Source organism: Aptenodytes forsteri, unplaced genomic scaffold (assembly GCF_000699145.1).
Source record: "Aptenodytes forsteri isolate BGI_AS27 unplaced genomic scaffold, ASM69914v1 Scaffold237, whole genome shotgun sequence".
Lineage (NCBI taxonomy): Eukaryota > Metazoa > Chordata > Aves > Sphenisciformes > Spheniscidae > Aptenodytes > Aptenodytes forsteri.
The window spans coordinates 2,364,831-2,390,871 of NW_008794451.1; the positions used below are offsets into that span (position 1 = coordinate 2,364,831).

The window sequence follows — 26,041 nt, forward strand, 5'->3', positions numbered from 1 at the left end:
TGACTGCTTCCTCTTGGATTACGGGGGGTTCATCCTGCTCGCCGTCCCTGTCTTCCAGCTCAGGGGGCCGAGTACCCTGAGGATAACTGGTCTGCCTGTTAAAGACTGAGGCAAAGAAGGCATTGAGTACCTCAGCCTTTTCCTCATCCTCGGTGACAATGTTGCCCCCCGCATCCAATAAAGGATGGAGATTCTCCTTGGCTCTCTTTTTGTCATTAATATATTTGTAAAAACTTTTTTTGTTGTCTTTAACGACAGCAGCCAGATTGCATTCTAGCTGGGCTTTTGCCTTTCTCATTTCTTCTCTGCACGACCTCATGAGATCCCTGTACTCTTCTTGAGTCGCCTGCCCTGATGGTGGAGAGCATTAGAAATACATCAATAGATTGACTTAGCAGAAAGATTGTATTTGATGTTTCTAAGGTACAAGAAACAAATGGTTTATTTCTCATGTGCAGAGTCTAAGAACCCAAAGTACCAGCAAAAAGTCGCAGGACAGGAGAGTGAAAATGTGGCTAAACCATCCTTTGTTTATCTGAGTCAATATTTACAAGTGTAAAGCTTACCTACGTATGAAGTATAATTTGGAGCAGCCTGAAGGCTGTTCTCAATCATGCTGGCTGAAAACAGCTCCATGATAGCCAGCAGTGCAGGAACTATCATACTATCACCCAGAGGTTTCTCATGTACTCTTTGAGATTCCTTCCAGTAGTCTTAATTTTCATGCTGCTGTATCACAGTGTCGTGCAAAGGTTCTGGTTCTGACTCTTACTAATGTGTCATCCATTCATTGAACTATATGTGCAGAACTCATGTTAACCTTTAATAAAAACAAAAATCCCATTAGTTTTGTTTAAAAAAATTAGATTCGCTATCTAAATAAAGCACCCTCTTTCCTGCCAGTTACACTGTTGATAAAAAGTGCCAGCAGCTGCTGTATGAAATTGTACAGTATTGTTTTTTTAAGGTTCATTATTTCTGGCATTCTCACAGCATACATCATTTTTGATTCTTTACTTACTCCATTACAGACAGGAAATAAGGAACTGGCAATTACCATCTGTAATTTATGCCCTGCTGTTCATGTTGAGCTGTGGATGTGACACTTAAACTTTTTTCACTGCTGCTTAGTGACAAGCCTTTCAAATGAAAAATAGACACGCCCACATTGAATACATATTAGGCCAAATTTACTTTCCAGATTGAGCTGTGCTATTCCCATTGAAGGGGGGAGATTGTGCCTACAATCCAGGGAGTCTGTTGAAGATATGCCCATTATGTACCTTTGCTCTCAGTAGGGAAAAGACTAGAGGGGGAATCTAGGTCCTGTTGAAAAGGTTTGGGAAGATGATTCATATGCAAAGACTTTTTTCTTTGCCTCCTTTGTGTTTTTATTACTTGTTTTGGGGGAAGGAACCATACTGAGAATTTTATCATTCAGACTAGACCAATGGAACTATACCAGTAAGTATCCCTGGGTAAATGAGTCATACAAGAAGTTGCAAAACTAATAGGTCTTTAAGACATGAATGTACGTGTAAAGTTACCGAGGCCTGGGGAAATACGCATGTGTTAGCTAGTGAACTACAATAATGGTTGGATTTGCAATCTAGAACTTGACAAAGCAGGAAAACGTGAGTACATAAAGGATACTGCATCCTCTCTATTGTCACAAGTACCGTATCATGCTACTATGGGGACTTGGGTGTTGTTTTTTTCTTTTTATAAAGTGCTTCACGTTGAACTCTGTTAGAACTGCCACTCCAACCCTCAATATTTTGGAAAGTTGGAGTTTTTTATTCTTGGTGATGATTGACAGCCTTTGTCTAAATTCCAGTGGAGGTTTACTCATTCCTAGGTCATAATACTTCTTGTGCCTCCCCCCCACCCCCCATAAAGAACTCCTCTCCTTTTTGGAACTTACTTCTAGTTCTTTTCAGAGCAAACGTGGCCCACCTTATTTTGCATTGCTAAACCAGTTGGTTTCTGCTACCAAAATAGATCAGTCATCCTACTAGCGTTTCTTGTCACGTGCTGTAGTTTTGAGTTACTTGTCTTGATTGTGTCTGTTCATGATATTCCAAATGAAACTTTAGTGTATTGTGCAGTGATACTTATCCTTTCTTGTCACCATTATAAAGCAGAAATGCCTTGACGGATGCATTCTTGAATTTCATTTCCCTTTTTGTTGTTTTTTTTCCCTCCCTCTCTTCTGTAAATTGGATTAGGGTGTTATAAGAACTTCTTGATGAAGATTCTTCAAAAATACAGTCTTTGATGAGATGTCCTCCCACAGTACCAAAAAACTCCAGACAAGAAGTCACAGTTGAGGCTTTTGTGTTTGGAGTTCTGCAGAGTATCTTTTCATCTTCTCTTCTCTTGCTACCTGCTAGAGCAATCCTATGGATTTCCTCAAAGTGGAAAAAGAAGTTAAAGTAAATTAAAATATGCTGCAGCATAGAGTAGAGAGAAAAGGAGGATACTTTCACATTCTTAGTATTTATCTACTCATTCATTGTCTGAGTTTGTCGTAAACTACTTGGAGAGGCATTTCCTCTCCCCAGCTATAGCAGGACTCCATCTTCAAAGTAATTATTTTCAGCTTCTTTTCTGAGCCAGTCTTTCATCCTTTTTTCTTGCCAGGGTAATCACTTTTCAGTCCATTTAATGCCCTGATCTTTTATTCCTACAGAGTTTTCCTTTTCTCGAAAGAGTCGCAGGCATAACATCTCCTACACATGGCCAAGTAGTCTGACTAGCTTTTTGAACGTTCTAGTTTTAGTGCTTAACTTGGTGCTAGATACCTGCAAACCTTAGGTGGTCAAACAGGTAAGAGAACTTCACACATCACGCTTCCTTTTCTTTGTTATCAAGACTGAGGCTTCCTTTTCTTTTTGGATAGGCTCTCCATCCCGCTTGCCTTGAAAGGCAGTGCACATTTTATGGCTTTGCTTTGCTCAGTGCTGCTGCTTGGTTTATGTGCCAAGTCCCATTCCTTGATGCAGGCACTGAGGGCACTTCACATTGTTCAGTCAATGTGGGAAGGAAGTACACTATTGTTAGGTGAGAAGTATTGCCTTGCAAGGAATACCTGGGGACATCAATAAGCATTTAATATGTGTGCCCTCCTAATTATGGAATGTATTTCTTGCTGATGAAAAAGACAAGTAACTCTTCTTTTTAACCACTCCTTGGGACTAACTTATTCCTAATCTGAGATCTGAAATATCTGTGACTTCTGGACTTTTTGCCATCCAAGTTATAAATGACTGATCTCTTCAAAGTTTCTCTTTTTTAAGTGTTACGGGCTTTCTTGTACCCCTCAATCCAGTGCATTTTGTTTCCTTTCGCCAAGTCTGTTAACTGGGCTGCTATGGAGGTGAGGTCTTGTCTCTAACAGCTATTATAATTAGCCAAGTTATTTGTCTTCGTTCTTGAGATGGCCTTGAGGTATGTAGGACAGATTCTTTGCTGATGAGTGGTTTACTGGTCAGTAAGCTATGGACTATGCCGTCCAAGAGAATAGAATCACAGGCATAAATAAAGCTGCTGCTTTTTTTTTTTTTAGTGTTTATTTTTACTTTGCCAAATCAGAGGTGTTCTTGAATTCAGATCTTTCGTTCTCTAGCAGTTTGCACAATCCCATGGGACTGTCACCAAGCTAAAGCTGTCCACTGATGGCTTTAAATACTAAAGGTACCTTGGTTGCACCGCTAATACTGACCATGCTGACAGTGTTGGTTTCTTGCTATTTTTTCCAAGGACTGCTTGCCAGAAGCTTCCTAATTAAAAATAAACAGACATACCATTTCCTTGGTTACCTAAGCTCTAAGGGTGTAATTCTTATTTGAGTATGAAGAGTAACAGTTGTCAAACAGTAATCAGCTGCTTTTCCTCTTTGTTTTTTTGTTTTATATGTATATTATTGATGATGCAGATAGAGACATTGCATGATTGAGCTGGAGCCAACTGATTAAGCCTTTATCAGCACAGGGAGACAGTCAGGTATTGTATCTCATCAAGAAGAGAAGTCTGCCTTGAGCTGGTGGCTCAAATACATCTCAGCCAGGGGATACCAAGGGAGAGGAGCTAGGATTTCACTGGTGAGTGAAACAGATCACATGAGGATTCTGGCACTTTATATGGCATGCTGGAAGCAAGCGTGCTAGCGGCCACTGAATTGATAGTATCTGCTTCAGCTGTGGGAAGTGTCCTGGACTGATACGTGAGAGGGGGGTGTAGCAGCTCTGGCAGGCAGGGGTGATACTAAAGAGCTTGCTAAACCTCTGAAAACTGCTAATAGTGACTGTTTATCTTAGTCTTGAGGAACCACAAACAGCAGAACTGAAAATGCCGAAGGACTATAATGTTTTTCAAATGCTGATTGCAGCACTTTGCTGCTTTTATCATCGTAAGTCTATTATCAGAGTCAAGGTAGGTGCCCTTTTTCAATAACAGTAAATACACCGTGTGCTAGTCAGTAATGCTTTTAGTTTTTGTTCAGAAGTGTTTGTTTTTATACAATGGTTGGGTACAGTATGTTTCTGTTCTAAAGAACACCTTTAGAATTCACCATTGTCTTGGAGGGAAGCTTAAACAGCTTTCAGTTTTATGAGCCTGAAGCTGACTGTCTTTATGCTTAGGCACTAAGTTAAAAATGCCCTGGTTTGGGACTTGCTGAAGAGAATTTTTGCAACGTTTCAAGCTTTCAGAATTTAACTGATCAGACCACTCGGTTCCCTAACTTTTTCACCTACTTGCTGAAAACATAGGCTATTGTGCTCAGAAGCTTAGGTTTTTTAAAAACTTCAGACAATTTGGGACTTGTCCTTGTATTTTAGAACTTTTTTAATTACAACCTACACAGAATCATATACTCATAGAATGGTTTGGGTTGGAAGGAACCTTTAAAGATTATCTAGTCCAACCCTCCTGCCATGGGCAGGGACATCTTTTGCTTCATGCAAAAATGCACTATATGCACTATATGCAAAGAAAAAGCCTTTATAAACATTTCAAGCCACACTTATGGAAGTGTCTAAGTGACCTGGGAATTGAACTGTAATCAGGTGGGGTATCTAACTACTTCTGAAGATCTACGAGCCACACCTAAGCTCTTAAATAATTTTATTTAAGATTTATGCTTGAATTTTCTCTGAATGACAAAGTATCAGCTCTGTAAGTCACTGTGTAATGTGTACAGATTTTCTGGAGCACTTGCAATGAGGAAGGATGTGAAGGTTGCTATCTTCTGGCCTGTCGGCTTTCAAACTTCGATGGAGGCACTTAAAAGTTGGGAGCTGCTGCCCCCTTCTCTCTCCTCTAGTGATTTAGCCTTTTAACTGTCCATTTCTGAAAGTGAGGCATGGGGCTCAGTCTTTTGGGCACACAAAAGTGACTCTGATCAGGCTGTCTTCTCTTTCTCACTGGGACAAATGTCAGAAGTTATCATCAGAATGGAGAGCTAAAGATGCTCTCCTGTTCCTGTAATTAATTTTCATTTTCATTCCAATTTTAAGCATAAGGCTTAAGTCTTCTGTTCTAAAACTTTTAAAATGACATTGGGTTTTATTATTGGCTAGCAGAACAGTTCTAAAACCGTTGTTCTTGACCATGCATGCCCTTTGTTTAACTTGGCATGAATTTCTAATACCTAAAATAACGGCAGTGTTGTCATGGCAACTTTCCATTTAGTCTAATCCATATAGTCTCTAGAGAAACTGAAACATTAATAGTGTTTGCTGTATGGAGGGTAAAAAATAAAACCTTTTATGTAGAGACAAATTACAGCTGGGCTCTTTCAAAAATAAGGTTCTATTTAAAGAGATTTGCAGCATTTAAAATAGATTTGAACGCATGTGTTCCAGCATGCAGATTTAGCATTAGTTGAATCTGATGAACTGCTATTTTAAGAAGTTCTGATGGTAGGAAACTGGGGTGCGTTTGCTGAAGAGAAAGTGGCTGTAGGTATAGAAACAGCTGGTGGTCAAATCAGGTAAGGTCTGCACCTTGGGGCCAAATGATGTACGTTCCGTTAAATGCCAAAGTGCCTAGGATGGTATGAACACCCGAGCCTAAGTTGTCTTCTTACTTAGTTTGTGAAAACATACCACTTAAAGCAAAATCAGTTTGTGTAACTAGATGAGATTAATTCTTAGTTTTAATAGTAATTACAATTGTAATGAAATACCAAATTGATCCATAAATAAGCACGCTGAAGTCTGCAGCTACCTCTGAGAGATTCAGATTTTTTGCTGCACCAAGATAAATTCATTGTAATTATGTTGTCCAATTTAATTGAAAACAGTATGTGGCCAAGCTCACAGATGCCTCATTGTGTCCCATCAAAGCACAGGAAACACCACAGCACTTGAGTCCTCACGTTTTGCTGTACTTAATTTTAGCCTGTGAAATTAGGATCTCAATAGCAGATGTTTGGTTTGTTTTCCCATACATTAATAGAAAATATAATGATCAGTGCAGAAGATCTGAACTTGGATCAACTCATTCTTCAGTCATGATGTGTCAGTATCTTTTACAGTCCCATTTGGTTTTAATAGCTGTTTACAGTTAAGGTCAGCTTCTACATTTGAGAAAAATAAAGGGAAACTTCAAGGCAAGGGGTCCTTGTTTGTGGTTAAAAAAAAAGAAAGTGAAGAGAGAATTCTAAATTAGACTTGCGCCACTTCCAAGACAAAATATTGTTCTTTAATTTTTGCATTTTTTGGAAGTTAAGAATTAAGTTAAGACTAAATCAGTGATAAACGGTGACTTAAAAAATGAAGAGGTCTAAATTAATAAAGTTAACTTTGCCAGAAGACAGGGGTTTTTTAGTTCTAGCTAGTATGGTTGTCATGATCGGAGGGAAAGACCTTGAAGTTGAAGTATTTTCATTCTTAATTCTCTGCTATGATTCACCCTCAGCTGAAGCTGCGCAAAAGGGGAAAGCCACTCAAATTATCAGGACTGCCAAGTTTTAAAACTTCCAGCACGTTGATCTAGCTCATTACTGGGTAATGTACTAATGCTATGAATGTGGCATGCGTAAGAAGCCTTTTATAAGCAGCTACTAAGCATGCAAGTGCCATCTCTTATCTTGGATGAATTGCAAACACTTTTTATAGATAGTAGATCTTAATTAATATTTCTTCAGTATGTGATGATCTAAATCTGTTTCACTGGCATCCTTGGGCTTCGTGTATCCAGTTTCAGCATGTATGTGGAGGCAGTTGGATTTGATAACACGACTTTACAAGTCATCACCATGCAGCATTATGGGTCTGCCTTTTTGATGTTAGATTTGTTGTTGTTGGAGAGGGCCAGACGGGAGAAGACTGACTTATCAAAATGATGTGAGATTTTGTATAGCTCCCTGAACTTTGATTCCCCGTTGTCTTGCTGCTGAGTTTGAGTTTTGATGAGTCTTATACTATATAATTTTTTTCAATTTCCCATGGTAATTTTATACAGTTTTATCAAATTTTCACTGCAGTATAGCCTCTATCGTGTATATATATAGATAGCAGAGGGAGCACTGGTGCTCTGTAAGTGATTCCTGTTCGATGGGAATGGGCACATTCTCCAGTAGATATTTATGCATTTAACTCCTTGGTAAGACCTTTCATTTAGGTATTTCTCAGATTAAAACAAAAAAAACTACCCAACTTCTAAAATCCTTTAGATTTGGTAGTCAAAATCCTCGGGGCCACTGAGTGAGGAGATTAGGATTTGACTAACTCTAAACTCAGGATTTATCGGGATCCATATTCCAGAAATGAGGCTGTCCTCCTACCTCTGAATGTGGTCACCTAGAAAATTAAGGGATTGTTATCGGTGTAGTGTTGTAGTGGAAGGTGGATGCAGAGTCCGCTAGAATTACCTTCAGTTAACATTAGACTGAACTTGGTACTAAAAGCCTTTTTTATTTTCCTCCTCCCGAACAAATATCTCGCTTATTAGTTAATAAAAAATGGCCACTTTTCTGTGAATGTCAGGCAGGTTATGTTGTTCATAGTGGCAGACTGAGAACATGCCCATGATGGGGTTTATTTGATTTTTAAAGAGCCGTCACAGTCATGATGGAAGTTTTCATAGTGATTTGTTATCTTCATCAGTAACCTCAAAAGTTGTCACCTGTTACCTAAACAAGCACACAGAAATCTTGTGGCTTCAAAATTGCCATCCTCCTGTATTAATTCATCTCTCTGATTAATTCAAGATTTCTCTCCTGTATCTTGGGCATGGCGAAAGCTTATATATTATTTGTTCTATGTCTCAACCAACCAATAAGCCACTAGAAAATAAAAATAAAATCCTGCGGAAGTTGGCAGTCGTCTACGTGAAGAGACTTTTATCATCCATTTTGTACCTCCCATTACTTAACATAGCCCTTGTTATAGTCCCGTGTGAACTTTGTGCACTCCGGAAGATAAGAGAAAACTGCCCCTGTGAAGAGCATTGCCACAGTTGTAGCTCAAAATGTCAAAGTTAATCAGAAAATGGTTTCCTGAATTTAGAAACTCCCTTTTTCCCATTAGTTCTTTCTCAAAATAACTATTTCAGAAATAACTCTGTCTGTATGTTCTTGTCACTCTGTAAGTTCTTGGCCAATGATACTACTTTTTTGTACAGGAGAAAATAAGGACCGACAAGAACGTTTTTAAAGATGGAGAGTCTGGTTCTGCATGGGTATTCTTTTAAATGCCTAGTGCAAGTCTGTTGGTTTTGGTGGCCGATTAGTAGAGTTATAAGTGAAATTAAATACATTGTACTCATTATAAATAAAATTAAAACATATTATAAATGGATGTAACTGTATGTTTTAAAATGCTTGTACTCATAGTGCCAGACAGGCAGTCTGATCCGGATCACAAGAGCACAGGGTTAGAGACTTAAGGGATCTCTGCAGCCAGTGAAGTATATCTTAATCCAGAATTGGAACTTTGACAATAAAATATTCATTTTCTGTATGAACAAGTTGATTGCTCTCCAGTGGTTTGGAAATAGAATAATTTCATTAATTTTTCACTTTTCCAGATGTTTTTAGTGTCCTGTGTCTGTGCGTCCCCTCCCTTCTTTCTTGTTTCACATCTTTGTCTTCCCTCTTGGTATTTCCTGTCCCTGCCCCAGCATCCCCTCCGTGTTTTCTGTTGATTGGTCGTTCTGTTAAATTATCCACTTAGCTAAAAGCTATGTAAATCTCACAAAATTTAAGGTTTTGCTGAATCACAAAGTATCTCCCATCTCTCGTTTATTTGGAGATTCTGTAGGACCTAGTGATTTTACAAGGTCGGAAAGTTGTCGTTCAGAGTTCATGGTGCACTTAAGCAAACGTAGCAGGCCTCCAGTGTTGGAGAAAAGACGGATTTGGGAGAAAGCTGTAATAGTTTTGATTTAGATAGGTACAGTACATTTATTAAAAGTTTAGGAAAAGTACTGGCTTGACTTATTTCCTGAATCAGATCACACTTCAGTTTTCACAGAGCTGTTCTCATTTATCCCTAATAATAATATGTTTTCTTTTTCTGTTTTTCTTGAAACCTTGAAGGCAATAGGAAATCAGGTGGTTCCAAGGCCGCCCGTTGGGCTAATTTAAATATCAGCTGGCTGAGCTGTGCAAAGCACCAGGAAATAATTGATTGGATGGAAATGTGGCCACCTTTAGTCATGTACCTGTAACAGTGCTTGGCTGTGCTTTAAGTAAATAATACTTTGCCAGAAGGATACAAAGAGAGGTGACGTGAAATTCCACATTATCAGAACTGAAGGAGATGATCTAACGTGACAGATTTTGGACCACTTCCAAACTGTGTCTAAAAAGTGAAAGTCTTTCCCTCATAATTCAAGCTGTTTAAAAAACAAAACAAAACAAAAAAACCCAACCCCCCCCACTTGATCACCTTAGAGAGGAATTAATTAATAACAGTTGAGGTAAGCCACAAAAGCTAGAACACATAAGATGCAACTTTAGGTATATATATGGAAACCTGTGTGATTCTCCTCTCGGCTATTTTGGTATTCCATTGGTACATGTACTTCACTGGAGTTGTTGCAGGTATGAACTGGAGAAAGAATCCACTGCCAGTAGGCAACAGAAATAACTGTGGGACTTGTATTTTGTTTACCACCAAACTCATACCGTAGATTATTCAGCACAATTAAAAATTATTCTAATCTAATGTGATAAATTCAGCTAGGATAGTTGACACGAGCTTGATATAGTGAGTTTCCTTTGGAGGGTGCCAAGTACTCTAATGAAAGTAACCCCCTGGATACACAAACAACAGGTTATTGTGAGAAATTCCCATTAAAATGTGTTCACAAGTTTCATAGGTACAGCATATTGTGGTAGGTCAAGCCCTCTTTAAATTTACCCTGAATAAGATCATATTTTGATATTTTACTTCCTTAAACTTTGATATTTTCCAGTTTTTGGTACGCTAGATTAGTATTTGCCTGAAAAAATGTAAAATAATATGTAACATCAAGGGTAGCTTGTTACATCTGTAAGCACAGTCTGCTTTTACTTTAATGGCCCTGAAGTAGAAATCCTTTGTGAAATATAATAAACTTGTGTGGCATTTATTAAAAACACTAAAATAACTGTACTGACTGGAAATTTTTTTCCCCCTTCTAAACTCTTGGCTCTCTATGTTTTGCATTGGGTATGTAAGTAGGATTGAGGGCTTTTGCTGGAGCTTGATAATATTGTATTGCTAAATAGTTTTGTATTTTCCTTTTAAAGACCTGTTCACAAAAACTCAGCATGGCGGGAATATTTTAAAATAGCACCAGGACTGGAAACAATGTGACTAAAATGTGAACAAACAGTTCTGGAAAGCACATACTTAGGGTGAGTTCTTTGTAGGTCAGGAAAAGCATTTGTATTTGAAAAGAGCTCTGCTGACTTGATTTGCTTTTATATTCCAGGCATCTCTGACAGGATTGTTACTATTTGGAAATCTTAAAGAATTTAAACTGGAAGCTTTCCTGTGTCGCTTCAACCGTGTTTTGTTGCAGAATGAACTGAGGTCTTTAATTTTTGTCCTAGATTTTTTTTAAATTTCTTTTTACCATCCACTTCACTAGCTAACTGTAAATATAAATTCAGGTTTCTTTCTGTCATTGGGTAGGAGCCAACAAAGTGTCTTAGACAAAGGCATACACTGAGAACATACTACTAAATGAAGGTTTGTCAGTATAAAGTTAGTGCAAATTTACAGCATACCATTACTGTCCATTAACTTTTGGGTGCTATTGGGAAACGAGGCTGAAGTATCTGTGTCACGTTGTGTGGAATAGGTCACCTTTTCTTTTAAAAGAAAGTCCATTGACGTAGCTAATTATGCTGTTCTAAGCTTACACTCTTTCTTATTTACAGACTAACATGCTTGTGTAGGCTGTGCCCTTACTTGTGTGATGGCAAGTTCAGAGATTCTTGCAGGATGGAGTGATTTTTGAGCCCTTACTTGCGTGATGGCAAGTTCAGAGATTCTTGCAGGACCGGAGGCCTTGGGTATAGCGTTTAGAATAGAAAGGCATAGGCTGCTATGATTACAGACAGTTCATCGGTCACACTTCTCCTTTAATGGATGTAGGTTGTATAAGAAATCAGTCTCAGCCAACAAAAAACTGTCCAGGAAGACATGCTATTGCTAAACTTGCTTACCTAGGCAGTTTCCCCCCTGTGTATTTTGGGATTTGTGCTAGCCGCAGGAGTTCTTCCACTAAGTTCAGAGTTGCATAAGGGTTATTTAAGCATGTTTGCTTCATCTCAGGAGATGTCTGACCTCTGGCAATCAGAGTATGCTCAGTGTGGTAGACCATGGTGGAGAGGACTTTTAACAAACCAATAATCATGAATGTTAACAATTCAGTTGGTTTGGATTCCTTAAATGTTTTTCTTGTTGTGTTGCTAGATGTAATTCAAGTGCACTATGTGTCTCATTACGTTCATTCGAGTAGTGAAAAATTCATTTAACCACCAGAAGAAATTCTAGGTTTTTCTGCTGTATTTGTAATTCATCTGTATCTGTAACTCGATCAGCCTGGTTTTTTAAGATAATTTGTGTCAGTACAATGGATGAAATTAGTCTGTACACAAAGACCTAACGCTCTTTTTGTTGGCTAAGAATCTAGCTCTCCTAAGCAAATTCAGTTATTGCATTTGTATGCTATAGTCTGTTCCATTTACAGTGGCTTTGCCTGCCACTGAGATACAGTGAGATGCTTTGGGAATGATGGTAACAATTTGTGCAGTAGTTTTGGGTTCTTTAAGATCTCTATTCAATCAAAAGCATCTTTCAAAAACTTAAATACAGGTCACGTAAAAGCAGTAGTTCCTTTCAGCAAAATACACAGCTATGAATGTAAAAGATTTGTATAGCATTACAACTGAACGCGGGTGTTTAGGTTGGAGGGGATACTTTAAAAGTTCTCCAGCCACTTCCTTGCGCGGTCAGGGGAAAGGTGCTCTTGAAAAGTCTGCTCTCAATTTGTGTGCTCTTCGCTCTACCTTCAGCTTCTGTAAATGCTATAATACTTGCTATCAATCTGTAAGATGTGGCAATGAAATGGTTAACTGTTAATTCTGGAATCAATGCCAGTCAGCTTTAAATGGGTACCCAGCCATTTGAGTTGGGAAATAAAGGTGGCAGGCATGTGCCACTAGTCCTTTTAGCTATGTTAGTCTGACAGGTCACAGAGGTTTGGAGTAGAGGGGGGATTTTTGGCCTTACTTGACTATGTTTTGATACTTTGATATGCTTTTGGAATTGAGTCCTCACCAAGCCTCTTCTGTGACTCTTTCTACACCCAGTAACTTAATCTCTTCACGTTGTACATGGTTTTATGAAAGAGCACTTGTGACCAGTGAAAAGACCAGCGAAGGTCATCTTTTGTGGCATGGTTTGTTCCTGCATAGACTTTTCTTCTCGTAAAGCTTGGGAGGAGTTGGTGAAAGACCTTAACTGTACAAAAGCACAAAGGATGCTTGTGCATCTTTCAACACTCCTTGTTGAAAATGATTGTCCATTTTGAACCACGTTTGTATGGATAAATACTACCCTGTTTCGGTTCACAGAAGCAAAACTGAGGTGAAAAGCGATTCTTTACCAGGTTTTTTTTATCTGTTGCCTTCCTGTACAAGCTACTATGCTCATTTGTGTTTGTCTAAGAGAAGCCTTACTTTTCTCTGCAAAAAGCAGAGAGAAGAGGAGAATTTATCTCAGAATTTCCCTGGGCTCCCAGCGTGTTTAAATAGTCTTGGCAGCAGGATGCCTCTTCTGGCATTATTCCACCAAAAATCTGCTGTCTAGTAATCTGTTGTAATTCAGTCTGCTTGAAATTGCAGGAAGAATTGTTGAAAGAAGTGCTAAATGTGTATGCCACCTGCTCCCACCGTTAGGTGCTGTGAGTATTCAATATGCAGAAGAAAATGCTATAGAGAGCAGTGTTCACGGAAAGAATAGGATTGGTGGGCGAGCATTCCCAGTCCTTTTTTAAATAATGCATGTGTTGCATATTTACGGCAGTGTGTCAGTGAAGGGAACCTGTGAGCTTTGGCTCATATCCAAAGCTAAGAAAAAAAAAAAATCCATACTGCACTCGGGAAAAAAATTGCATTTTAGTCTGCTCTCCAGCTGGAGGCCCCCCTCTCTCTCCCTCTCTCTTTTTTAAAATGTACTTTCTTTTAGGAGAGGGTATATACTCTGACTCTTTGGTCGATGTAGAACATGTTCCCTGCAATGAACCTGTTTCCCTTGGGTATCTTTAGGCTTTTGAAACTCTTCAGCCACATTAAAGATGGGCTGGAGTCCCCAGCTCTTGCAGAATGTAAGGAAGTCCAAAGAACTTCCCTCCCCTGAGTGCTTATGAAAGAGTGCATGACAACTCGCTAGAGAAGATACTGCACCTTACTTTGTTAGCAACACTGCATTCCCAAGAAGGACTAATGAGCCAGAGTGGCCCAGCATGGAAGCTGTACTCCAAGAAGAGGCGAAGATTGAAATTTTCCAGAAAATCTTATAGTAGTTGTATAGTGGTGATGGAGATATCTCCAAGCAGATCTCATGCTTTTTGTGCTAAGGGGCAGCAAGAGCTTTTTTCCCTTAAGGAGGGAACATCTTGGACATGCAGATTTAATGACAATTAGAAGTAAGCCCTTACTTCTTTGCCAAAGTTTACTTTGGCAAACTTTTTTTTAGCGCAACAGAAATACTGAACTACTATGTATGTCCAGGTTAGCCTGTCTTGATGCATTTGGAATGTTCTTAATTGGATGGGTTCAAAGGGGGTGGGAGGGAAAGAATCTGAATTTAAAATCAAAGTTTAAACAGGAGGAAGATATTGGAGCAGGGCATTTGGGTCCAGCTCCATTTTTTTGGGTATAGCTAGAATTCTTATTGGGAAGAGGAAGTAGGAGAAATGACTTTGTAGGTGTGTCATTATTAGCTTGGTGTACAGACAGAACACTTTGCTCTGTTCTGTGCAGTGTATAACAATCACGTTATCTCACTGAATGCTGGATTTTGCAAATACAGTCTAGAGAGCAAAGCGAAGCCAGCCTGCTAAAAGCAGCACCTGCATTCCAGTGGCTGGTGCAGATCATGTGATGGAAGTTATAACCCAGGTAAAATGTTAATCACTAAACTTGGCACAGTTGAAGCTTTTAATCTTTTATTGCAGTTTTCTAGGGAGCGGCAGGTTATGGACAACAGCCCAGAAAAACTGAAGAAGGAGTTAGAGGAAGAACTGCAGCTAAGCAGTGAAGACTTGCGTAGCCATGCCTGGTACCATGGACGTATTCCTCGGCAGGTACGTGGTCTTTGCGTTGCCAAATGTGCTTTGAGCTTTTATAGACAAGCAGAATTGCACTAAAGTACTATACACGTCTCTGATATCTGCATTAATTTAGTAGAAACATAATGCTTATTCGTGTGAAAGCTATGGTATTTATCACAGCTTGGCATAAAATGAGGCTGAGAAAGGATTCAGGGCAGACACTGGTGGAAAATATAGATATTTCAGGATTTGTGTGTACTGAATAAAGGTGGAAATGGAATTTAGGCTTTATATGGGAATACTATCCCCACATATTGTTCAGACACACTGACATTAATTTGGTTCCGTATTCTTAACCAAAGTTAAAATGTTCGTTTTGTTTCTTGCACTTGGAGGTTGGGGGAGGGAAAAAACCCCCACAACAAAAATCTGTGCAATAACTTAATTTTGATCCTTACAATCGTAGTGAAAAGTATGTTAAAGCTGTCGTTGGGCTGGAGCGTAGGTTCCCAGAGCACCTGGAGCTCCCCCTGCGGGCCTCCCTCCTGGGCGTACCCGGCTCTCACCAGAGCTGCGAGCTGCCTGCTGCCCTTCACCTGGGTAAGGAGAGCAGGCACAGCAGCCACATACGCTGCACTTCAGATTAACCGTTAGATGCGTAGCTTAACACACAAAAGGGCTGACTCAAAACAGAAAACCAGGATTTTTCTGACACTTCCTAGTACTATGCAGTATTCACAAAGAATAAAAAATGAAAGCTTCTGTCGCTTAAGGTAGTAACAAAAGGACAATCTCTGGGGTCCTGTAGTAACGGCTTGTGAACTTCAGTGTGGCTGTCTATTCAGGTACTTTAAAATCCAGAGTCATTGCTTTCCCTTCATGCTTCACTTTCTATTAGCAAAGTAGAAGAAATATATACACAAAAGTGGGTCATGCTTCTGGCTGCTGGGCATTTTCCAAGAAGCCCCTCCAGATGCCTGCTGTGGGATGAGCTCTTAATTTTAGAATTGGAGACATCATTCTTCTACCGGACTTCATGCTTTGCTTTGTATTTCTGGCTTTGTCTGTCCTCCCAGAGCAGCCGAAATAAGTCCTATGTTTAAGAATATTTTGTTGGGATGTGTTGTTTGACTGCTTGTTTTCTGATTCTGAAAGTATTTTTTTGTATAATTCTTTTTCCTCAAAGGTGGCAGAAGGCCTAGTTCAGAGAGATGGAGATTTTCTGATCAGGGATTCTCTCTCCAGTCCTGGGAACTTTGTTCTTACCTGTCAGTGGAAAAATACCTCTCAGCATTTTAAAATCAACAGAACAGTTCTAAGACTCAATGAAGCCTACTGCCGCGTTCAGTATCAGTTTGAACTTGAAAGTTTCGACAGTATCCCCGGCTTAGTTAGATACTATGTTGGAAATCGCACACCCATATCAAAGCAGAGCGGAGCAATTATTTTTCAGCCTATCAACAGGACTGTGCCTCTCAGGTGTCTAGAAGAAAAGTATGGTGTAACTCCAGTCCGACAAAAAGAGCCGAGTATCCCTGAAGGAAAAACAGAAACTGCAAAAAGGCTGAGTCTTGGTATGTCCAGCATGCAATCCCCGGAGCAGAGCATACCCAGAGGAAATCTTTTGAGGTACTTTAATTTTGCTGCCCTTATGGAGGGAAATGAGGTAACTCTGTCAGCTCCTGCTGTAAGTGATGTGAATTTTCACTCTGATTTTAGATGGAAGACTAGGCTTGAGGGTTTGCTGATTTTTAGCAAAGGATTTTTTAGGGCCTGATTTTTGAAAATTCCTGATGTTGTTAAGAAGATGCCAACTACTTCGTGGTCATGGGGCTTGATCTTTAGAAAATTTAAGCTAAGGAGGTAAAATAAGCGGGGATGGCTGAAGCCATGATGTAAGCGGCAAGGCTGCACACAGTCTTCACTCAACATGTGACCCAGAGCATGCCCCAGGTTTATGGGGAGGCTCTTACCCCTGATATTTGCAGTACAGTAGTGACAAAGTAGTGCTTCCTGAACGCCATTTGATTAGCCTAGCAAAAGAAAGTAATTCTAGCAGACTGGTAAATGAGCGCAATAATCAGATTCTGAACATACCTTTGGAAAAACAAGATGCACGCCTGCAGTTCCAAAGGCACTAGCTGCTTAAAGATGGTGATGGCTTTGGCTCTGGTTCTCCATTTGCAAGTCGATGCATACTGGGGAGAGGGAAGGGATAATTCATTTGAAATCCACAGAGAGAGAGCAAATGTAGACTCTGGAAGCACAACAGCAGTGCAAGTTGTTCTTCAGTGACCTGGCAAATCTTGACTAGTGTAAGACAAAGGATTAAAATAAAATCTTGCTGCTGCTCCAGAGAAGTCTTTCTTTACATATTTGACTTCTGCAGTAAAAATACCAAGTGTGGGATAATGGATCCTAATTTCAGTGTCCAAATCAAATGTTCCATTAAAAAGTCTCAACATTCAAAGAAACACCCTCATGAATGCTGCAGGGTCACACATATTGTAGCCCATTTCATTGCTGCCACCACAGCATGAAGTACCTTTTATTCTCGTAAGCTGCCCCAGTGGAAAGCTAATGATCCTTGCCCTGGTTGTGATATATTCTGACAATTAGTTATGTATGTTAAGCATGTTGGATATATTGATACGTTTTTGTTTGCGTTTTTCTTTACCCTAGAAACAAAGAAAAAAGTGGTAGCCAGCCAGCTAGTTTGGATCATGTTCTGGAGAAAAGATTCCCTCTAAAGGCTCACCAGTCAGAGAGCTATCTGCTAATAGGTATGTGTTGTAATTAAATGTTTCACACTTAGAATCTGTGTGTGCCCAGGTGGTCTGTTACACTTCAGACCAAAGTGAGACTGTTGAGTGTTCTGAGTACTGTACATACAGTTATATTTAATGGCCAGCGTAAGCTGTGTTGGCATGCTGCTTGCTCTTTAAGTCATTGGAACAGGTATTTTTTTTACGATGCACCAGATAGTTGAGTACCTTAGCACACAACTCAGCAGGCTTCCACACCAAAAAAATGACAGCTACAGTTGGCATTAATATCCTTTTTGACAGTATTACCTTTGCTCACTTGTGCTTTACAAGAACTGACTTGTTTCACTCATGTCATTCTAACAGAAGTATTCTATTAAGTAGAAGTGGTGTTTCATGGAAATCCCGGTAACTGCTTTTTCTCAGGGTAAAGTATGCAGATGTGGTAGTGTTCCTCACCAGGAGAAAAGCACTACTACGGCTTTTGTACTCCGTTCTGTCCTTCTCTCTCCCCGCCCCCCATCCCTTTTGCTTTTCATTCCTCTCAACACCTTTGCTGCTGTCTGGTTCCACGGCCACTGTTGTTGTCTTCCTCCAAGGTACCAACACTTGATCAGTTGTTGATTGTAGCTTTTTCTTTCTCAGATTCTTCAGAGGTTTAAGCAATTGTTTCCAAACTAACATATTGTGTAAGGAAGCTTGCAATGGTGCATCTAGTCCCATGTGGACAAATTCTAGTGTTTGACTTCCAAGGCTGCTAGTCATTTTGGATACGGTGTCTGTTTAAAGTTTATAGTGCCTATTGTGGAAAGACTTCTCGAGACAAAGATAATATTAAGTATTTGTTTAGTGAGGCTGTATTTTGATAGAAAGGGTGTGCTCCTGTGTTTACTAGTGGGACGGACAGACATTCATAAACCAAGCTTCTGTCCGTCTGTAATTGAATTTATGATCTTATTCCAATCCATGGCTGCAAAAACTTTTCTTCTGGTACTCTAACAGTTAACCTGAAGAGTACTGCTATGCATTTTGTCATGGGGTCCTCCGAGCAGGTTCTGGTGTCATACTGCTTACGAGTGGTGACAGGCTGTGATTTTGCAGATTTTGTTGTCTGCATAAATTGAGAGCCAGCTGGAAACAGGCAGTAAAGCCCACATGATGCAACTGGCCGCTTTGCTGTAGGTACCGGCAAACGCACTGAGAACTGCAGATTGGGAATGTCTGATACGGGGTTCAGTCCTATATTGGATGCCGAGGTTTGCATATGCAATGAGTACAGGATGAGGCATAAATACACAGAAGTATACGGATGTGTTTCTCCAGCACAGGCTGTGTTTGCAGATTTTGTTGTCTGCATAAATTGAGAGCCAGCTGGAAACAGGCAGTAAAGCCCACATGATGCAACTGGCCGCTTTGCTGTAGGTACCGGCAAACGCACTGAGAACTGCAGATTGGGAATGTCTGATACGGGGTTCAGTCCTATATTGGATGCCGAGGTTTGCATATGCAATGAGTACAGGATGAGGCATAAATACACAGAAGTATACGGATGTGTTTCTCCAGCTCTTCAAGTCAGCTACCGTTCAGCAAAAAGATTAGCATCCCTGAAATTAATTCCTTCCATTCCTTGTTGCAGGTTCAGGCTTGACTTTGGGAAGCTTTTCTTTCATCTCAAACTTGTCATTCTCAGAAATGACTCATCTTTTATGTGGTGTAGCTGGAAGTCTCTGTTTTTATAGCCTAGATCAGGTTACAAAGAAACCTCCTATTCCAAGCCATGGAGACTATCCAGCTCTGACAGTATAGCCTATGTATGCAGCAGGGACTGGAATTATTGTCAGCATTACCACAGAATAATATTATGGTGCAGCTGTTCTGTGTATTTGGGATTTTGGGAGGATCAGCAAGTGAATGGAATTTGCTGGCTAGCTCATTCCTCAAAATATAATTTCATATACATTTTTGTCAGTAAATGATTGACATGATCTGACAATATTTTCCTCAGGAAATAGCATTAAGAGATGAACCTTGGGATAGGCATCAGGAATTGTATACGTTTTGGCCTTCTAAATTACTGGTTTCCTCTGCAGGTTCAAGACATCCATCTCGATTACCTGAAGCAGATGCAGACTCCTGTCCAAGCTCTCCTGCATTTAGAACAGGCAGTGAACCTTCTCTAAGCCCCACAGTTGTTCAGAAAGTCACCTCTGAGTCACAAGTAGGGGAAGCTCTTAGAGGATCAGACAGTCAGCTCTGTCCGAAACCTCCACCTAAACCCAGCAAAGCGCCCCTGATGAAGCCCCCAGATTCTCCTTTGGCTTCCCACAGTTCAGAAGGACACTATTGTGAACTAAGCCCTGCCAGAGATCCTGCAGCAACCAAACAGTATTTATGTCAGAAAACCAGCTATGTAGAACACCTGACACGAAAGGAGAGGGGAACACACTCATTCAGGAACTCTGAAACAAACTATCTGATCCTGGAAGATGACCCTACAATGGACTCTGCAGATCCTTTAGAAGCTTCAACTGAGATGGCCGAAGAAGGCGGCATCTTTTCTGCACCTGTTTTTGAGACGGTGTCTAGTTTTAAACCGAATGATTTTGAATCCAAACTACTTCCTCCTGAAAACAAGCCATTGGAAACATCAATGTTACGAAGAGTTAAGGAGCTTTTCACCAACAACAATCCAAAGATTATTGCACAGCATATTCTTAGAATGGACTGCAAGGTAAAAAAAAATAACAACAGTATTTCTTGCATTTTATTTTATATTGTTCAAGTTTAGACTTTTTAAAGAACTGATTTGAAAAGATTAATGGGTAGATTTGCAGCGAATAATAAATGTATTGACTTGCTTGCAGGAATTTTTAGGGTTTTTTGTTTGTTTTTTTTTTTCCATTTGAAGAACAAGAATGTTAACAAACCCTTTGGACTGAAGGTCTCCCACCATCCTTGACTTTAGACTGAAATTCTCGGTGTTCCATACATCTTTTCAGTCTCCTATCGGTTGCTGTATATCTGTGATTCAGCCTTTCCTCTATACTGGAGGAAGAGCTATCTATGCTGTAAACCACTGTGGAAAGAAGTACTCGTGATGGGAAATAGCTAGTTAGCTTGCAAGGGCAAATGGTAGACAGACGTTACCTGGTTGCCACACTGCTGGCCGTAATATAAGACGTTCAGTGGAACTTCTAAAACTAGCTGCTCTTCTAATCTTTGTCTGAGTCTCTGTCTTACAGCTGGATACCTGGTGGGGGAAAATAGCTATCAGGACTTGTGCATTGCTCTCCTACGAGAGAACTGTAGTGCTAGTGGAATTGTTTAGAAAGATGTAAAAACACAACTATTTTTCACAATGTAGACTTTGTTCAGCTGGCAGGGCTTGGAGGTCAGCTATTGGATCAGAAATATGGAAAGACAGGAGAAGTCATCTCCTTACGAGATGGTGACTTTGTGTAATAAAAGAAACGCAACTGCAGTTGAATCTGCACCACTTTGCTGGGACGACTGAGTGCTGTACCTGCCACAGAGCAGCTACAGGAACCAAGTGTCATGGGCCTTGTTGGTTTTTGGTGGTTTGCTTTTTTTTTTTTAAAGAGCGGCTTGAGAAGCAACACACATGGCTACTTACTGGGCAACACCATTGCAGACAAGAAGGGAATGGTGGCGCTCCAGAAGCAGCGTGTCCGTAGCACTCTCCTAGTGCTGCTGCACTGATTCACGCCGTAGGCCTGGGAAGGGGGCAGTTCGCTGGAGCAGCAGTGGGATGAGTGTGTGTGAGTGCCTGCCAGCTGCTGGGTCCCTGCCAACAGCAAACACAGCTTCTCTCCTCAGTAGCAGCGTTGGCTGCTGCTAAGTGAGGCTTCACGCAGACACGGTGACTCAGAAAAACTCGGCGCCGCAACTGCTTGGTCTTTTCCGAAGCGATAGATTGTGGCTTCTTTACTATGGTGCCAAGAGTAGTAACAGCATTCTCTAACAAACATTTTAGTTCCAAAATTCACCTTTTCCTCCTTCAACCTAATAACAATAACCAGAATGTCTTTTAATATATTGTTCAAGAGTATGTTGCTTGAAGGCATAGGATATGCACGCCTTAGAGAAGTAGTAAGGGGTTTTACACATATATATTATATTCAATTAGCTCATTATTAGTCTCCTTATTTTAAATCCTATAAACTTTGGAATGGGGCCACGGAAACTGGCCTGCTAGAAGTGTGGGAGCCTGTACAATGAATTAAGAGTCACCGGAGTGTGTTACAGAAACAGATTTTTGGATTTTGGAGAAGGAACAGTAACTAGCTGGGACACAGAGAAGTCTCTTTATCTTCATCTTGCAGTGATGAGAGCCAACGACTGTCATTCATTGGTAACTTGTTGCATACTACTGCGCTGATAAGAACTGCATGACACAATGAGATTGGCACGTGAACAGGGCCAGAATAAATGCTTTGTACCGAGATCTGTGATAAGGCTGAAGTTCGTAGGTCATCAGTAGCTCAGTTTGCCTTTTAAATAATGGCATTTCTAATAATGAAAGAAGCACCCATGTGGTAAGTGATGGAGTGAATATCTGCCACTTGCGTGCCTGAGAGGGCTTTTAGCGATGAAGGAGTAGCAATCGGTGTGTCTCCAGGGGGCTTCGTATCACTCCTGCGTCTCTAGGAGTGAAACAGGTTTCTCTAGTGCTAGATTTTGTACCAGTGAGGCTTGTTGTGTTTCATCTTTTCATAACCAAGAAAGCCTGCTGATGGGTGTATCAGAAAATAGCAGATTGGTTTGTAAATGTGTCAACATACAGGCCTTAAACCAGCAGATAGTCTCACATTATCATATTAATGTGGTTTTGCTTGTAATTAGCATATATAATTGTTATTGATATAATCGGTAGCTAATACTGCATGTTTAAAAAGCAAAGACAAATTGGTGAGGGTGTCAGCTTTCACATACCGACTTCATTAGGCACACAACAGTCAGTGTCCTCCTTACAGTCCTTTTACCAATTAATCCTTATGAGGACCCGGTGGCGTAATCCAAAAACACTCCGAGCAGTCGTCTTTTTAGCAATGAAGGCGGCGAAGCAAACGTGTACATCTTTAAGGCCAAAGAGCAGTGCCACCCTGACAAGGATCAGGCCAAGAGAGCACCGCGTTTCCTGGAGCTTGCAGATGAATCTTTCTGGAAGTGGAGGATGGAAGTTTGATAAAGCATTTTGGTCACACCTTTTATATGTTTTCTGATGGTTGAATCATGCAAAAAAAAAAATTTGTTGGTCTTTTTGTGTAAGGCACTGAATGTGCCTATGTTAATTAAAGTTTTTCTTAGATGACTGTATTCTAATGTTGCATGCTGTGCGCTTAGCTCTATATGCCCTGCACTAACCTGGAGGACTTCTATGTGGCTAGGGTTTTTTTTTTTAAAAAGTTAAGTTAGTTTCAAAACTCACGCACAAATTTTTGCACTTGACAGGTAGCGAGGATACTAGAAGTTTCTGAAGAGATGAGGAGGATGATGGGAGTGAATTCTGGTCTTGAACTGATTACCTTGCCTTACGGACATCAACTGCGCCTTGACCTAATTGAAAGGTAAATGTTCCTGTTGCTCATTTCCAAGGCAAATTGCCAGATCAGGTCATCGCTACGTTGTACTCTACATTTCCTGCACGTTTTCTGAATTTATGTGCCCAGAAGATAATTTAGTGAGGTGGCACAGAACTTCTTTTTGCATAGGAAAAATTCCTTAAGGTCATGGGGCAACTCCACGCATGTCATACAGGGAAAGGGGAATTGTATTGAAAGCAGGGTCCTTAGAGCTGGTGAACACCCTCAGCTCTCCTTTAAGAGCTCAGGTAAACTAAAGTTCAGGGGACCTATAATCTAGCTGAGCAGGTAAGTGTTTGCGGAAGAGACTGAAGGCAGTAGCCTTCTGCAACTGGGGAAGAGGCTAGAGGATCTAGTAAAGTAAAAAAAAAAAAATAATCAGCAAAGCTTTCTGTAAAACCTCTGCACAAGTTAAGGGGGAACAATCAGGGCCTTCTATCCCTCACCTAGCCTTTCTGCTTCTCCAATTCAGATTTCAGTAGTTTGGTTGCTGAAATTTAGGGGGAAGGGCCCAGGATTTGAGTGTGGAGGACAAAGGGAATTGGGGCAATTTTCCAGTAAGTGTTCGTTCATTCATTGCTTGAGCAGAGTTTTGTGTAGTAGTAATATCTTAGGAAAATTTATTAGATTTATTAAAACACACATTCAAAGCCAATGTATATATATTCCATATAATGGCATTACTGCTCTTGCTACAAAGATGTTGGTAAGGGTAAGTTTGCTGGGCACACCAAGATATTGAAATGTACCTTTGAATTGATCTCCTCTGAACACACGTAGAACATAATGTATTAATATATACATGTATTAATTTAAAAATTTGTAACCCGTAGTATAAATTGTTTCACTTACAGGCACAATACCATGGCAATAGGAATAGCTGTGGATATCTTGGGTTGCACAGGAAATCTAGAAGATAGAGCAGCAACATTAAACAGGATCATCCAAGTCGCAGTGGAGCTGAAGGACTCACTGGGGGATTTATATGCATTTTCTGCCATTATGAAAGCACTGGAAATGCCACAGGTAAAAATCTGTTTATCTTTATGTTCCAAAACATGGAGTTGTTTGATGGTTTATTTAGTTTAATTTATGCAATTTCTTCCAAGACTAGAGAGATCACTTCAGGACAGAAACTTCATCACTAGCAGTGTACTCTTCCTGTGAGTTGCTATGAGTCAGTAACGGGTATTCTCTGTTTTGTTTGAACAGGTCACTAGGTTAGAACAAACCTGGACCTCTCTAAGACATCGTTATACCCAGACTGCCATTATGTATGAAAAACAGCTCAAACCATTTAGCAAAGCTTTGCATGAAGGACAAGATGAGTGGAATAGTGAGTATGAGCGACCCTGGTTTCTATTGAGCCTTTTAACTCTCCCACTACCGATTTCCTGTGGAGGGAGAGATGAGGCAGCTGCTGTTTCAACAGCTGTGCATCGTGTGTTAAAATGACTACGTGAACTTGTGTAATGCAGAAGACAACAATGAAATAGAAGGAAAGGGTCTGCCAGCCGAACATCAGTATGTGTGCATGTACCCGTGCAGATGTAACATTCTGCCCAAACCCCCACTCCCCTCTTTGTGGAGCTAAAACTGAAGCACTCTGCATCATCTTCCCTCAAAGACAGGAAAAAAATCTCCTCCTTCCTCACAGGAGAGTTACTTCTGGCAGATTTTGATTTTTATTTGCTTTGCCTATTGGATCGGAGGATGAATCCTCAAAGAAGGGGTTAGTCAGATCATTCCTCTGATCACATCAGGTGCTCCTGCATCAGATTCTTTGCAGCTCTAGTCTCCAAAGGGGAGGTAACATTTCTCTAAAGGAAGAGGTAGAGAAGGAAAACTTTTCAACCTCACAGAATCTATTGGAATGACCCAGATTTTAAATGTGCTTCAAATCTCTGTGCCGCTGTCTAATAATGCAGCAGAGCCTTCTCCTGCAGCAAATACAGTTTTCCAACACTAATTTGTCTTGGCCTTCCCCCCCAGCCAGTTCACTGGAAACTGGTAGGACAGGTGTACCTGAGGTAAGGTGCCACTTTGAAAGATGGAAGACAAACAGTAGTTTCCAGCTTTGAAAAGAATACTGCAGTTACAATGCCACCTTCAATCAGCAGGTTTTGTAATGTCTGATGATACGGTTTGTTTGTTACTCTCTCTCCCAGAGGCCGTCAGTGCTCCACAGAACAACGTAACAGTGCCACTGCTGATGCCTCTCGTTACCTTGATGGAGCGACAAGCTGTCATTTTTGAAGGCATGGACCTGTGGGAAAGCAGTGACCAAAGCTGTGAAATAATGCTCAAGCACTTGGCCACAGCTCGTCGGATAGCGCAGAACGCAGAAACGTACAGCTTGACTGCAGAACGGATGCTGGAAGGTAGGGAGCACGAGGAGGAGAAACTGCTGGGTTATGCGTGGGTTATGTCTGAAGAATAAGGTCTCCGCTTACGTGCCACAAAGTTAGTGGGAGAAATTCTTCTGCTCTTTTGTGGGAGCTGAGATAGTAGCAAATGTCCTGCAGGAAACTTGGCCTGAGGACAACATCAATATTGTTTAAAAGCAGACAGTAAATCACTCGTCACTATACTTCTCCAGTAAGCAATAGAGCATACATTTTGCTAAACTTACTTAATATGCTGACCCTTCTAGCAACCGAATAGAAGCACAGCAAGGACCGAGAACTTCCTCTCTTCTGTACAGTTTAAAATTCCTACTCTGATTTTTGCAAATAAAACGCCACACATCGTAGTAAGATTCTTTACAGCAGCGTAAGATGCAACACTGAGATCTTGACTGCTTGCAGCCAGAGAGCAGCAACATGTTAACAGTGTGACTTTGCATATTAAACTTGCAGTGAAAAAGTTAAGGGAGGGGAGAGAAATGTATTT

General features: G+C 40.4%; 1 protein-coding gene across 1 annotated transcript in view; it reads left to right on the top strand.

Annotated features, from left to right (window-relative positions):
• BCAR3 (breast cancer anti-estrogen resistance 3) overlaps nucleotides 1–26,041 on the top strand; it is a 58,705-nt gene that overhangs the window by 31,458 nt on the left and 1,206 nt on the right. The window contains exons 3-10 of the mRNA XM_009290463.1: nucleotides 14,686–14,814; nucleotides 15,968–16,410; nucleotides 17,464–17,564; nucleotides 19,637–20,277; nucleotides 23,019–23,134; nucleotides 24,004–24,175; nucleotides 24,362–24,485; nucleotides 25,318–25,530. Coding sequence (XP_009288738.1) covers nucleotides 14,686–14,814; nucleotides 15,968–16,410; nucleotides 17,464–17,564; nucleotides 19,637–20,277; nucleotides 23,019–23,134; nucleotides 24,004–24,175; nucleotides 24,362–24,485; nucleotides 25,318–25,530 — 1,939 coding nt within the window. The remainder of the gene's footprint in view (nucleotides 1–14,685; nucleotides 14,815–15,967; nucleotides 16,411–17,463; nucleotides 17,565–19,636; nucleotides 20,278–23,018; nucleotides 23,135–24,003; nucleotides 24,176–24,361; nucleotides 24,486–25,317; nucleotides 25,531–26,041) is intronic.